At 33.4% G+C, this 12,261-nt stretch overlaps 1 protein-coding gene across 1 annotated transcript in view; it reads right to left on the reverse strand.

The window, feature by feature from the left end:
* Positions 1-475: 475 nt before the first annotated feature.
* The window catches only part of LOC148946849 (uncharacterized), a 70,535-nt gene continuing 58,749 nt past the window's right edge, over positions 476-12,261 (reverse strand). The window contains exons 5-7 of the mRNA XM_089097163.1: positions 11,288-11,458; positions 9,444-9,669; positions 476-666 (exon numbers count right to left, since the gene is read on the reverse strand). Of these exons, the coding sequence (XP_088953289.1) occupies positions 494-666; positions 9,444-9,669; positions 11,288-11,458 (570 nt within the window). The 3' untranslated portion in view covers positions 476-493. The remainder of the gene's footprint in view (positions 667-9,443; positions 9,670-11,287; positions 11,459-12,261) is intronic.

The following is a 12,261-nucleotide window of genomic DNA, read 5'->3' on the forward strand; positions in this document are numbered from 1 at the left end:
ATAATTAAATTTTCAGAGATCATTTCTACGCTATTAAAAAGCTTTTAATTAGAGCTTAAGACATGAAACCTATAAATAATGCCTCAACGAGCCTATTTCATTGCCACTAGAGTTTTAAAAAAAAAAAAAAAAAAAAAACTAGCAAATAATAGTAAAATCAAAGCAAAACAAACAAATACTGAAGATATAATGCATGAAGGGCAATGGGTCAGTCGTTCACTCCTTCATAACACAAAAAATGCAAAATAAAACATAAAGTTTCGTTTTTTCAAAAGACAAGAAAGTTTTAAAGCAGTTAGGACTTTGCTTAACTTTTGTTTTCAGTAGAATTTTTCTTCTTCTCATGGCTTCGAGCCCTTACTCCCTTTGCAAATCTCTAAGTTTCTTCTCTAAGTTCTCCAAATAATTTGCCAACCCAATGTGTTTTTTTTTCGAAGTTATCCCCTCTTCCCCCCCCCCCCTATAAAGTCCTGTGTGCATGCCTGTTTGAATCTCACTGTTGAATGCATGTTACGTTAGAAGCTTGCTTTCCGACTTTCTTCCCGTATTGTTCACTAACCACTGTCCGAAGATAACTCAAACTTTTACTTATTTCGCTAAGACACTGACCACTAACCAGCAAGGCTTTCAAACAATCAATAGGATCCTGACGTAAATACGCTGCCTCTGAAAGAAAGAAGGAATTACAACATTTTATGAAGTTTCTGCACTGTTGGTCATTTACGGTTCAGTTCATTGTTGCCAATGTTATATAAATTCTTATATAACTCTCAACTAAACACCAGCAAATGGCTGGTTATTTGAGAAAATAAGCTGTGGATAATTTGTTTTAAATACTAACTTATATTTCAGGTTGTTCTTTCTTTGTGAAGCCAATTGACTGACATCTGTATATGTATTATAAAGCCATAATTTAAAATGTCTTCAAAAAAATTAACTGTTTTCCCGAATTCAATATCTCTAAATTTTAAACTTAAACAAGAGGATATTAATTCAGTGTTTATGTTTTAAATGAATTTGTTAATTCAGTGTTCATGTTTATGTAGTGTTTATGTTAGTTTCGTTATGTCATTTAAAACTGAATTTTCCGTTTTTTTATTGCCATGGCCCTAAGTTTTTTAGAGCAACCAAGTCCTTAAAATTATTATTATCGAAGTCAGCAGTTAATGAACACCACACAGTGTATTTTTATGAAAATCATGGACTTTACGCTCTCAAGTTTCAATACTTTGAGCAAGGAAATTTACCTCAATTGAAGTAAATTATTTGCTAGTGCAGGGATGTCACTTCACTGGTAAAGTTCTATTGCATGACCGCTTATAAGGGATACACTGCAATAAAACAATTTTACTTCATAATATTGAAAAAAACAACTATATTAGAGAGATTTTCTGGGTCACTTCAACTTTAATTCACGTTTTGCCCAATTTTTCTTTCCTTTTTTGACGGTCGGATGTCCAATTTTCACAGTAATGCGTCATCTAAAGCTTTAATGTCGCCAAGCAAGAATTTATAAAATTTAATTTGCGCCATCTATATAGTGAAATTATCACGAACCTAAATTCTAGATAGTGTTAAACATAAAATCTAATGGAAATACACTGAACTATTGTTATGAAAAAGTAAATTTGAGAGACCATCAATATACCAAAGGAATAGTAGTTGCTCTAACATGGACCCTGACGGATTCAATTGTGATTTACAGAACTAACCTGAGATCAACTGCCTTGAACATCAACAAGGATTCTATGACCCAATGCTGATCCCTAGTTTCTAGAGTTAAGGCTTGTGATCCCTCTGAAATATGCAATTTTTTGACAAGCCCTCAGCTGTGGTTTACATCAAAGGGACAAGATACTTATATAAATGAATTCACTAACTTCAGATCTATTCATTCACCGAGCCAGAATTAAGATACAATTAGACGTTTTCTTACAGGATGCTAAATTTACTTAAGAAATAGGAAACTATTCGTTTTTTAAAAGATTTTCGACATGTTTTCAAGCTACAGAAGAAGCAAAAGGAGTTTCAAAAAAGTCAATCAGTAGATAGATAAAGCTGAATCTCAGCTATCCAATGATAGCAGAATTGTCATCTGCACACGGAATATGAACTTTCAACATATTTCAAACATAATAGAATGATGTCGAGTGCAAATGCCTTGCATAACTACCAATATCTTACAAATCACGGATTTTAAGTAAAAGGGCTGCAATTGCTTGTTCAGAAGAGCAGCCTGATTTAAATCCCAGCTTTTTAGTAAAAAACAATATTTTTCAAAATAAGTTACAATTAGTTTTTACGATATTTTCCCTAAAATTTCACGACAAGTGAGGCAGAGCCGAACTCGGTCGGTACTTACTTAAATTAGTTTCGTCTCTTTCCTTATCCAACAAAAAAAAAAAAAAAATCAGGGAATCTTCCTTCTATTAGGAAAGATCCCCGAGGAGAAACGTAAGTTCAAGACATGGAAAACTGTATTTGGAATTCCCAAGTAAGGCGTCTCAACACATTGACAGAAGGTCTAGCTATGCTTAGAGAATCTCCGCTTTTTTCATTTATCATGATGTCCTGGAATCCTTTGAAATCATAGGAGCTATACGGAATAGGTATCCTCTGATTGAAGTTAAGTATTCTTTATGGGAATGAAATAGGGAGATACCAAGATCCCGAGTGTCATCAGAACCAGTCCTAGCAAAACAGTTACTGAAAATTCTACAACAACTTCTTGTACTTTCAGCTCTATGCCATTGTTATCAATTAGCAATTTGGGTGATAAACTATAATAAAATCAATAAAATTTTGTTCAGTTATACCCCATGTTTATAACACGCTCCTATGTCGCCAGTGGTAAAATATGAAAGACGAAGAACAAGCAAATATTTCGACAAGGACAAATTTCGGAGGATTTTAATTTCTTCCTTTGATTGAGTAAAGAGCATCCTTGATTATAAGCCATCTTTTTCGCTTTCAACTTAATCAAAGGAAGAAATTAAAATCCTACAAAATTTGAAAATAGATAAAAAAAAACAGTAATTACAAGAGCGGACAAAGGAAACACAGTTGTAATTATGGATTCTGCAGATTATCAAATGAAAATAAATACCCTTCTAATGGATAAAAATACTTACAAATAAATAAAAACTGATCCCATAGATAAATACACACAGCAGTTGAGAAAAGAATTAGAAACTCCAAAAATAGTAGACTAATTACCCCTCAAATGTACAAAAAACTCTTCCCCAAAGGTTGTTCAGCCCCAAAATTTTATGGTCTACCTAAATCATAGATAGACGATTAAAATAGGTAATACAGTAAAATAGGGAACTCGTCCCCCAATCAGTTATTCCGGCAATTGAGAACACAATTTTCACCATTTTACCATACATCTCGAAACTCAGCAACAAACTTGGAAAAACAAAAAAAAAGATCTCTGTTTGTTTCAAACCCGGAGAAAAAGTTGAACATTTTTTCAACTCGGGAAAGGATAAAACTGACCCTATACTGGATAGTGGGGTCTACAGAGTTCCGCGTTCATGTGGGAAATTTTACATTGGTAGGACCCATCAGCAACTAGGGAAACGATTACATGAGTGCGAAATTTCAATAGATAAGTCCCTGAGTTCTGAAAATAAAAATAAAAGTGACAACTTTGATTTAGCTTTAGCCTTGCATATTTTTGAAAATCCTGTACATTCAGTTCTTTTTGAAGATGCAATTGAACTAAAAAAAACATATAAAGAGAAATTTGACTATAAATAGAGACACGGAAGATAATTCGTTAAGCCCAATTTATAACAATTTAATATTAAAAGATTCAATCAATATTTTGCCCAGTCTAATTTAAGAGAACCTATCCGCACATCTAATGAAAACCAAAATTGCAGACAAGCTAAAACTATTGCAAGGTAAAAAATTCTTCCTCAGGCATTTTGGTGAATTCTCTTTCATTGATTCCTGGCTGTTTTTTATTCAATATCTGCTCTCTTTTCGTCAGGTACACTTCGAAAGGTTAGATTTTATTGTTTTTTTTAGCACTGAGTACGACTTAGCCGAGGTCCTTATTGAAATATTTGCTTGTTCTTCGTCTTTCATATTTTACCACTGGCTGACAAAATTCCTCGTTTTCTCATTTATTTGATTTGATTTTTTCATTTGTTATATACTTTCCTCTCTTGGTTTCTTACGTCCTACTTTTCTAAAAGAATTTTTAAATAACTGTTTCCTCTTGTTCTAAGAGCTATTGCCAATAGTTTTGTAACTTTTAAATCAAATAATATTCCCAGGTCAAATTTGTCAAAATAGCAAAGAGTTTAAATGTATGACAAGTTTAGAACATTATGAGAAGAATCACAAAAATAATGAGCTTTGAAGGAAGGTAGTAGCCTGAAAGCTGTAATCGGCAGGAAACCATGTGTTTTGGAAAAGCCAAACCGCGAGCGCTTGAAATGAGTATATGATAAAATAATCAAATAGCCCAAATAAGATCATATTATTAAAGAAATACCACACATTATTCACTTTTGGTCATTCTTATTATATGTAAATTTTGGGATGGAATCAGGAGAGAATAAAAAATTCCTATTTTTAGTTAGCCAAAATTTATTTAAGCGCACTGTGTCTTATAAGGACAATCATAATCTAGTTGATCATTTATTGCATGATGCAATGTTTTCATAGCTCTTTTAGGGTCACAGTTTTCAAGTACATCATTCCCATCAACCTCACCTAGACCTACATTTAAAGTATGTATGCTTATAGGTATACATTTGTTCTTCTTTGTACTATCAATCATTATATACAGGCTCTTCAACGGAATAATCATTTATACAGTGATCAGACGACTCACCAACAACTACAGAAGTTCACTCATATGCGAGCGAATTTCATTAATAAGACACAAAGATGAATCAGTTGAACTCAACATAATAAAACACACCAGTTATATTTTATTTTCCAGTTATGGGAAAGAAAACACTCTGAGAACTGGAAGGCATAATTCTCCATTCCGTTATGGTTTGAAGGTTAGCATTTCATTACATCTATATTGAGACCACCAAGGATCATTAATGGGATACAAAGGCTTGAAAAACAAATTAAAATGTTATCAATCCTTTATATTAAACCAAAGGCTCAATGTCCCGACTGTGGGACACGACAAGAGCCGACAAGAATCTCATGGTAATGAAATAAAAGGCTAATAGGACTGGCAGTCCCCTCCTTAAGGAGGGGACTGGCAGTCCCCTCCTTAAAGTTGAGCAATTGTTCTTAGTATCTGCCATATTTGTCTGGTTCGATTTAATAAGAAAATGTTCTGACTTAAAAGAGCACACTTTTCTTTTTGAATTAACAAATTTCTTTCCAGAACTTACTTCTAACAAATAACACCAGCATTGGCAAAAGTAATTCATTATAGAGTCGGCGTACAAAAGGGACCATCCTTTTCAGTATACAGGAATTCTTCAAAGGATTCCAATTTTTTGGACAGAGTATCCTTTCACTTCGGTTGACCAATTTTACTAGATAGTCAATAAAATGACCACTCTGTTAAAACAGAAGAAAATCGATAATATTAGAGCCAGGGTTGCCAACTTTCTGGTCCATGAATATGTCCCCTGAGCATCCAAAATGTGTCATTTTTGTCCAAATTATGTCCATTTTTTGTCTATAATATATCGATCTTGAAATCTCAAAAACTTGTCGTTTTTTAAAGACTTGCGTTATTGACCAAAAGATGTATTGTAAACTTCATTCAAAGAGGCCAGTTAAGACCAAATATAATGAAAACGAAAAATGCAAACAGTAAGAAAAAACTACTTTTTGTAGCTTAGGGCTCATCTTCCAACGAGAATTTCCCTTGACAGATATGATCGGCATGAGGGTCACCATTTTCAATTCCTTTGGTAGCTTTTCAATAATCAGAGTGTATCTTGTGTATGCCATAAGGTACAATCCAGGAGTCAAGTAACGTTTGAGAATGCCAGATATCATTTACTTTTGACTCTTAAAAATACCACTATAAATTTCTATTTAAAATCGAATTAGCCGTTTCCGAAGTTTCTAAGACAACTCCTTCTGTGCGAAGTGCTTTGGTCAGGAAAAAAACAAACAAATATAATAAATAATACATTGTGCCCACGTCACTCTTTAATTTAGTAGTCCTATTGCGCTGCCTATGATTTCTGGTCGTTTTGAGTTTCAATTATTATAACAATGTATATCTTCTGAAGTTATTTCTGGATTGTTACATGTTTTTTTGGATAAATATAAACAACATGTCCATCTCACAATTTAGAGAGAATATGTGTTTGGGGAAAAAGGACTTCGGGAGGCGAGAGGGCTAGTTGTCCTATCACTTTTGATTTTTAAAAGAGAACTAAAAAAATCAATTTCAAATCAAATGAGCCCTTTCTAAAGTTTTCAGAACCACCTTATCCATAAAAACCTTATATGCCCCCGGGCATAACTTACAACCCTTATCCCCAGGCTCTGAAGGTTTTGTCAATCCCAAGGGTTTTTTATTTGATCTTTGGGCTCTTTTTTTATTTTACAAAATGGTTATATCAAAATTTCTATCAGATACATTTGGGGAAAAGAAGACGAGGGGGGGGGGGGGTTACAAAAGTTAAAAAAATTCATTTTGTTAACTTTTCATTTTTAATTGGTAATGCTTGATAAATAGATAAATGTTTTGCCTGGATATTGGAAGCCAGAAGTGACTGCAGAATAAAAGTAAGGAGAAATAAAATCGTTTATAGATGAAAGAAAACAAACTTTCAAAGAATTTCAAGAACATTTGTAGACAGATGTCTTTGGGAAAGAACAAGCAATTCCGAAAAATAGAGCATCAAATATGCAAAAGTAGTACAAAGTATGTGGTTAAGTAGATTTGGTGCTCGATAAGTAGATTTAGCACAACTTTGGTGCTAGGGACATTTCTTTACATTTTTTTATCCAATAGGAAAATATTTTGTTTTATGTCATAAATGTACAAAATGTGTCCCATTTATGTCCCAAGTTTCTAAAATATGTCCCTTATTTGCCTTATTATGTTATTGTGTCCCGACACATAGGAATATGTCCTTTGGACATAAAATATGTCCAGTTGGCAACCCTTACTAGGGCTATAAAAAAAGTAGATTGTGTTTTCATCTGTGCCCGCGAGGAGCGGGTCTTGTGCAGTCATCTTAGTATCTGGTCATTACGCCACTTAGTCGGCATCTAGCCGTGCTAGCGACAGGTTCGTGTTGTATCCCATCGAGTAACAGTGACATTTTGAAATATCTGCCTTTTTTGAAAATGCCACGAACAGTGAGGTACGTGCGGTAGTAGGGTTTTGGTCTGCAAAAAGCTATAACCCGATAGAAGTCTATCGTTTTGTGTAGTTTATGGGGACAACATTATCACTTAAGGTGGCGTGCATCAATGATGCATTCGATCTAAAAAATGCCGAAAAAATGTTCAGGGTGAAGAATGAAGTAGAAGATGCAGCATAGTGACTGTCAAATCTGTTCAAAAAGTTGATGAAGAAGTCCGAGAAAACATTGAACTTTTGCTAAGTTTTCCATACATTTTGCGAGGTTTGTTGCACGAAATCATAACTGATAAGCTCGGTTACCCGAAGTTTTCTGCAAGATGGGTACCAGAAATCTCAACAGAAACCAACAAAAATGAAGACCCAAGCGGGAAAATTTTACAAAGAAGGAATTACCAGGCTCATTCATCTCCATGATAAGCACCAAAGTCAGAGTGGCGACTATGTTGAAACCTAGTGTTCAACAAATGTCTTTCAACTCGATATAGACTAATAGTATTTTTTTAATAACCTTTTCCGTTTCAGTTTTAATGTGTAATCTACTTCCTGAATATCCCTCGTACATGTAAGAAAATATTTATCCATAATTAATTAAAAATACAATGAATATACGGTACTAATCCCCACAAAGGCTCCTAGGTCCGTAAAGGATGGAACACACACGAGCCATTTAAGCACTAAATCAGAGATAAAAAGCAAAAAAAGAGGATTATAAACATTATAACATCACTCAGCATAGAATCCAATCTATCCTTAAGAAAAAAGACAAAAAAGCCAAAAATGTTTCAACATTTTTTTTCAATAATAAGCTAAACGAATGTCCCCTTCGAGCTGAATCAGGCATTTTATTCCACATGACATGACTCACCTTTAAAGAATGACTTTCAAAATTAATCCAGAGTATGTATAAGGTTCCTTGAAATACCAAACTTCTGTATGTCTTTATTTTAATTAAATCAATGTGACGTTTGAAAGACAGGTTATCATCAATAAGAAAACCCAAAATCGGGCATACCAACCATAGATGCTACTAATAGTTTCATTTGAAAGACTTGACATCTGAGGATTTCAGATAAATGAGGAAAAACCTGAGAAACGCAGGAGAAAAAGAAAAACTTGACAAATAAAAATTTTGAGTAAGATGATTAGCATTAAACCACAGAAGTTCTCTCTCAAAGAAATTTACTAGATTGGACCTAAGCTTAGATCCATATTTAACAGAAGTGAAACTCTAGTATCATTTTATAGAACATAAATATCCAAAAATATTTTCCACTTAACTTCCTTAGAGCGAGGAAAAACTACCCCGTAGAAGCAAAAGCTCTCCAAACTTGCCTCTTTGCCTTGTCGTAGACTTTAGACAACATCAACGATAGTAGAGAGCTCATCGGCAGAACATTCTAAGCACTAGAAAATATAATTTTCCATTCCTTTATGATTTGAAGGCTAACATTCATTAAATATATATAAAAATCACCAAATACCATAAATGGGCTACAAAGATTTGAAAGATAAATTAAAATTTAATAAACCTTCTTATAAATTCTACCTTGCTGGAAGAAGTAGGGCAACAGGTACTGAAACAAGGGCCATTTGCAAAGACCAAAGGTCCAACCTCCCGATCGTAGAGAGCGGCAAGAGGCGCCGAGATTCCACGGTTATTAAGTAAGGGGTTAATGGGGCTAGCTTCCCCTTCTTAAAGTGAGCAATTTCGTTTTAAAGCTCACTGCATTTGCGATGTTTTTATAGGCTAGATTTAATAAGAAAATGTTTCGACTCGAAAGAGATGTCCACATTTTTTTCTGACTTAACAATTCTCTTGATAAAACTTAATTCTAGTACATAATCCCAGCACCGATAAAAGTAATTCATTTTAGCATCAGCATACAAAAGGATGATCCTTTTCAGCGTAAAAGAATTCTTTCCCGGATTCAAATTTCCTGAAAAAGTAAGTTTTACTGGGTGATTGTTCTTTTCTTCTAGACCTTCAATAACATGACCGCTACGAAAACAGCAGAAGATAACAGATGATAATTCTTATATACAAGCAGACAGATATGCAAAAAAAAGATAACACTTATATTCTGGATATTTTCTACATAGCTTAATGAGACCGAAGAAAACCTACCACGTGGTAGCAATAGCTTCTCCAGACTTGCCTCTTCACCTTGTCGTACACTTTTGACAACATCAACGATAGTAGAGAGCTCATCGGCAGAGCATTGAGCCTTTAAGGCGACGAGATTTGAAAGCTCCAATTCTTCTTGCCGGGTTTCAGCTTGATTCTGATATTGATTCAATTGCCGTTGTAAGCTGAAAACTCCATTTTGAAGTTTATTGTTTTCTTCTTGTGACTAGAAAAAATTCTATTACCTATTGGCGTAGCTAATCCCCAGGAGTTCATCCCCCAGGAACTATCCCAGGCCCCAGTTTGATTCTATTTCGCAAACCAAAAACTTATAAAAAATAAATTGCATGAAATCCCATTGAGTTTACCCATGAGTTTAGTTACAAATAAATGCACTTATATATAGGTCTATATAGGTATATTATAGGTCTATATAGGTATATTAGGTCTATTATAGGTATATTATAGGTATATATAGGTCTATTAGGTCTATTATAGGTATATTATAGGTCTATTAGGTCTATTATAGGTCTATATAGGTCTATATAGGTCTATTATGTTTATTATAGGTCTATATAGGTATATTAGGTCTATTATAATATTAAGCTCGTTAAATTGGCGCTTAAAAACAATTTATTATTTTATGGCCAAAACTCTTATTATAAATAATTTCTTAGACTATACTGCCTCTGCATTTATAATTAAAACCAAATTGCAGTGACAGGGGAAACTTCTACTTCCGATAATGGATGTTGAGATAAAATTATACATATTCTTACAAAAGTCCGAATATTTCAACTTCATATCACTTATCAACGAAAAAAAAAAAAAAAAAAAAAAAAGGAGAAAGAAAAACTAGATTAAACACTAGATGCATACTAGAAAATAACACAAAAACGCGAAATTGGTTTTTTCGTCTTTTTATGTTGTTTCCTAATGTGTATTAGTTGTTCAATTTTCATCTAATTTGTTGTCCGTTGATAAAGGCTTCCGAATGTGAAATCCAGACTTATATTAGTATGTGCAAAAAAAGAAAATTTTCTCAACGTTCACTGTCTTAATTACAGTTTTTACCTGTTATTGCATTCTCATTTTTTTTAATTATTCACTATCATTACCTATGAATATACCAATTCAGTTGTAGGTGTTTCATTTTCAAGCTGTTTGTAATCAAGAAAGAGAAATTAATATATCGTACTTGTTTGTTTTTTTCGCCATGTCCGGGCGATTATCAATAGTCCATATTTTTCTAAAAAAAAGAAGAAGCTAGAATGATTTTCAAATCACCTAATATATACCGTGAGAAAAGTCAATCTAGCACCTGTTATTTCTTCTTTCATAATTATAAACAGAATAAGAAAGTAACATGATGTTACTGGAACACTAGTGAGCCAAAAAAAAAAATTAACCGAGAAAAACCCCAATAAGTAAGAGTCCGGAATCAGATGCTTATTCCATGTAGTCATAATTAACCACTTACATTTTGAGACCAATTTCTCTGTTACGTGGTATAACATTAAATTTTCGAGAAAAGTCAACAAAAGTCTACCTAACCTGAATAAATTCATTTGTTACACTTGTTGCAGCTAATTTTCTTAGAAAAAAAGATTAAGCATCTCACCGCCAATTTAATTTTTAAAAGAGCAACACCCCCTTTGTACTAAAAGCTTTTACTCATATTATTCCACAGGAAAATTAAACGGATTTGGATCAATTCTCAATTTTTAAACAATTTTATTTATTATTTTTCCTTAATAGCCAATTCACTTAAACCCACGACCCTTTGAAATTGAAATCCATATTGAAATTTCTTCTCCCTAAATTATTAGTTTGAATTATTTTACCTTCTTAATGGAATCTTGAAGAAGTTGCATTTCCTTAGTTTTCAGTGAAACCATATTCTCATTCCTTGATAGCTTTTCCTCTAGCTCATTTCTTCTATCTTGAAATTTCTTTAGTTTACTATCTGTTTCTTCTCTGTAAGTTTTAAATCGTTTTTCTCTGTGAGCAGCAACCTATAAAATTACATAAAGTCATAATTTGACAAGTATGAAGCAAGGTCCCAAAATTCAACGAATAAGCTACCTAAAAATATGCACCTGCGCTGAACCTGCGCCTACTCAGCTGACTTTAGCAATAGCTTTAACAAAAGTTCTCACAGAACACGTGCAATTTATATAAATAATATTTAAGCACTAAACCCACTGCATGTACTCAAAATTAGTCTACAAATTGATATTCGACAATTTGGTAATTTAAGGAAAACATTCACCGCCCATTTCCTTGTGCACTTGGTACATACCATCCTAAGTTACCTCGAGAAATCAAATGTTTGCCTAAACCATGTCTTAGTCGAGTTCCTGAAAGTGGTTGACATGGTTAACCACAACATCCTAATTTGTTTATTATTGAATAACTTTCAACTTGACCCTCTCTTAGTAAATATTGTTATATCGTTCCTTTCAAATAGATCAAAAGTTATAAAATACAAAAATATTTTTTCTAACACCCTCCCTATTTACTGTGGAATTCCTCATGGAACATTATTGGGACTATTCTTATTTCTAGTCATAATCAATGAAATTGGTAATGGATTCTCCCAAAGATGGAAATATGTGGATGACTTGTCGAACCTTGAAGCATGTCATAGAAATATTAAAAGTGATCCCCTCGAAATCCGAACCCATTTTTCGGATGAAGCGAAGAATCAAAATATGAAAGTAAATTCCGTTAAATCAAATATAATGACGATAAACTTCTTGAAATCCACTCCAGTTTTTCAAGACCCTGTTCCCCCCAAAATTCTAGTGAAACACGT

The sequence above is a fragment of the Artemia sp. Qi Xiang Cuo genome, chromosome 11, assembly GCF_049724085.1.
Source record: "Artemia sp. Qi Xiang Cuo chromosome 11, ASM4972408v1, whole genome shotgun sequence".
NCBI classification, from domain to species: Eukaryota; Metazoa; Arthropoda; class Branchiopoda; order Anostraca; family Artemiidae; genus Artemia; species Artemia sp. Qi Xiang Cuo.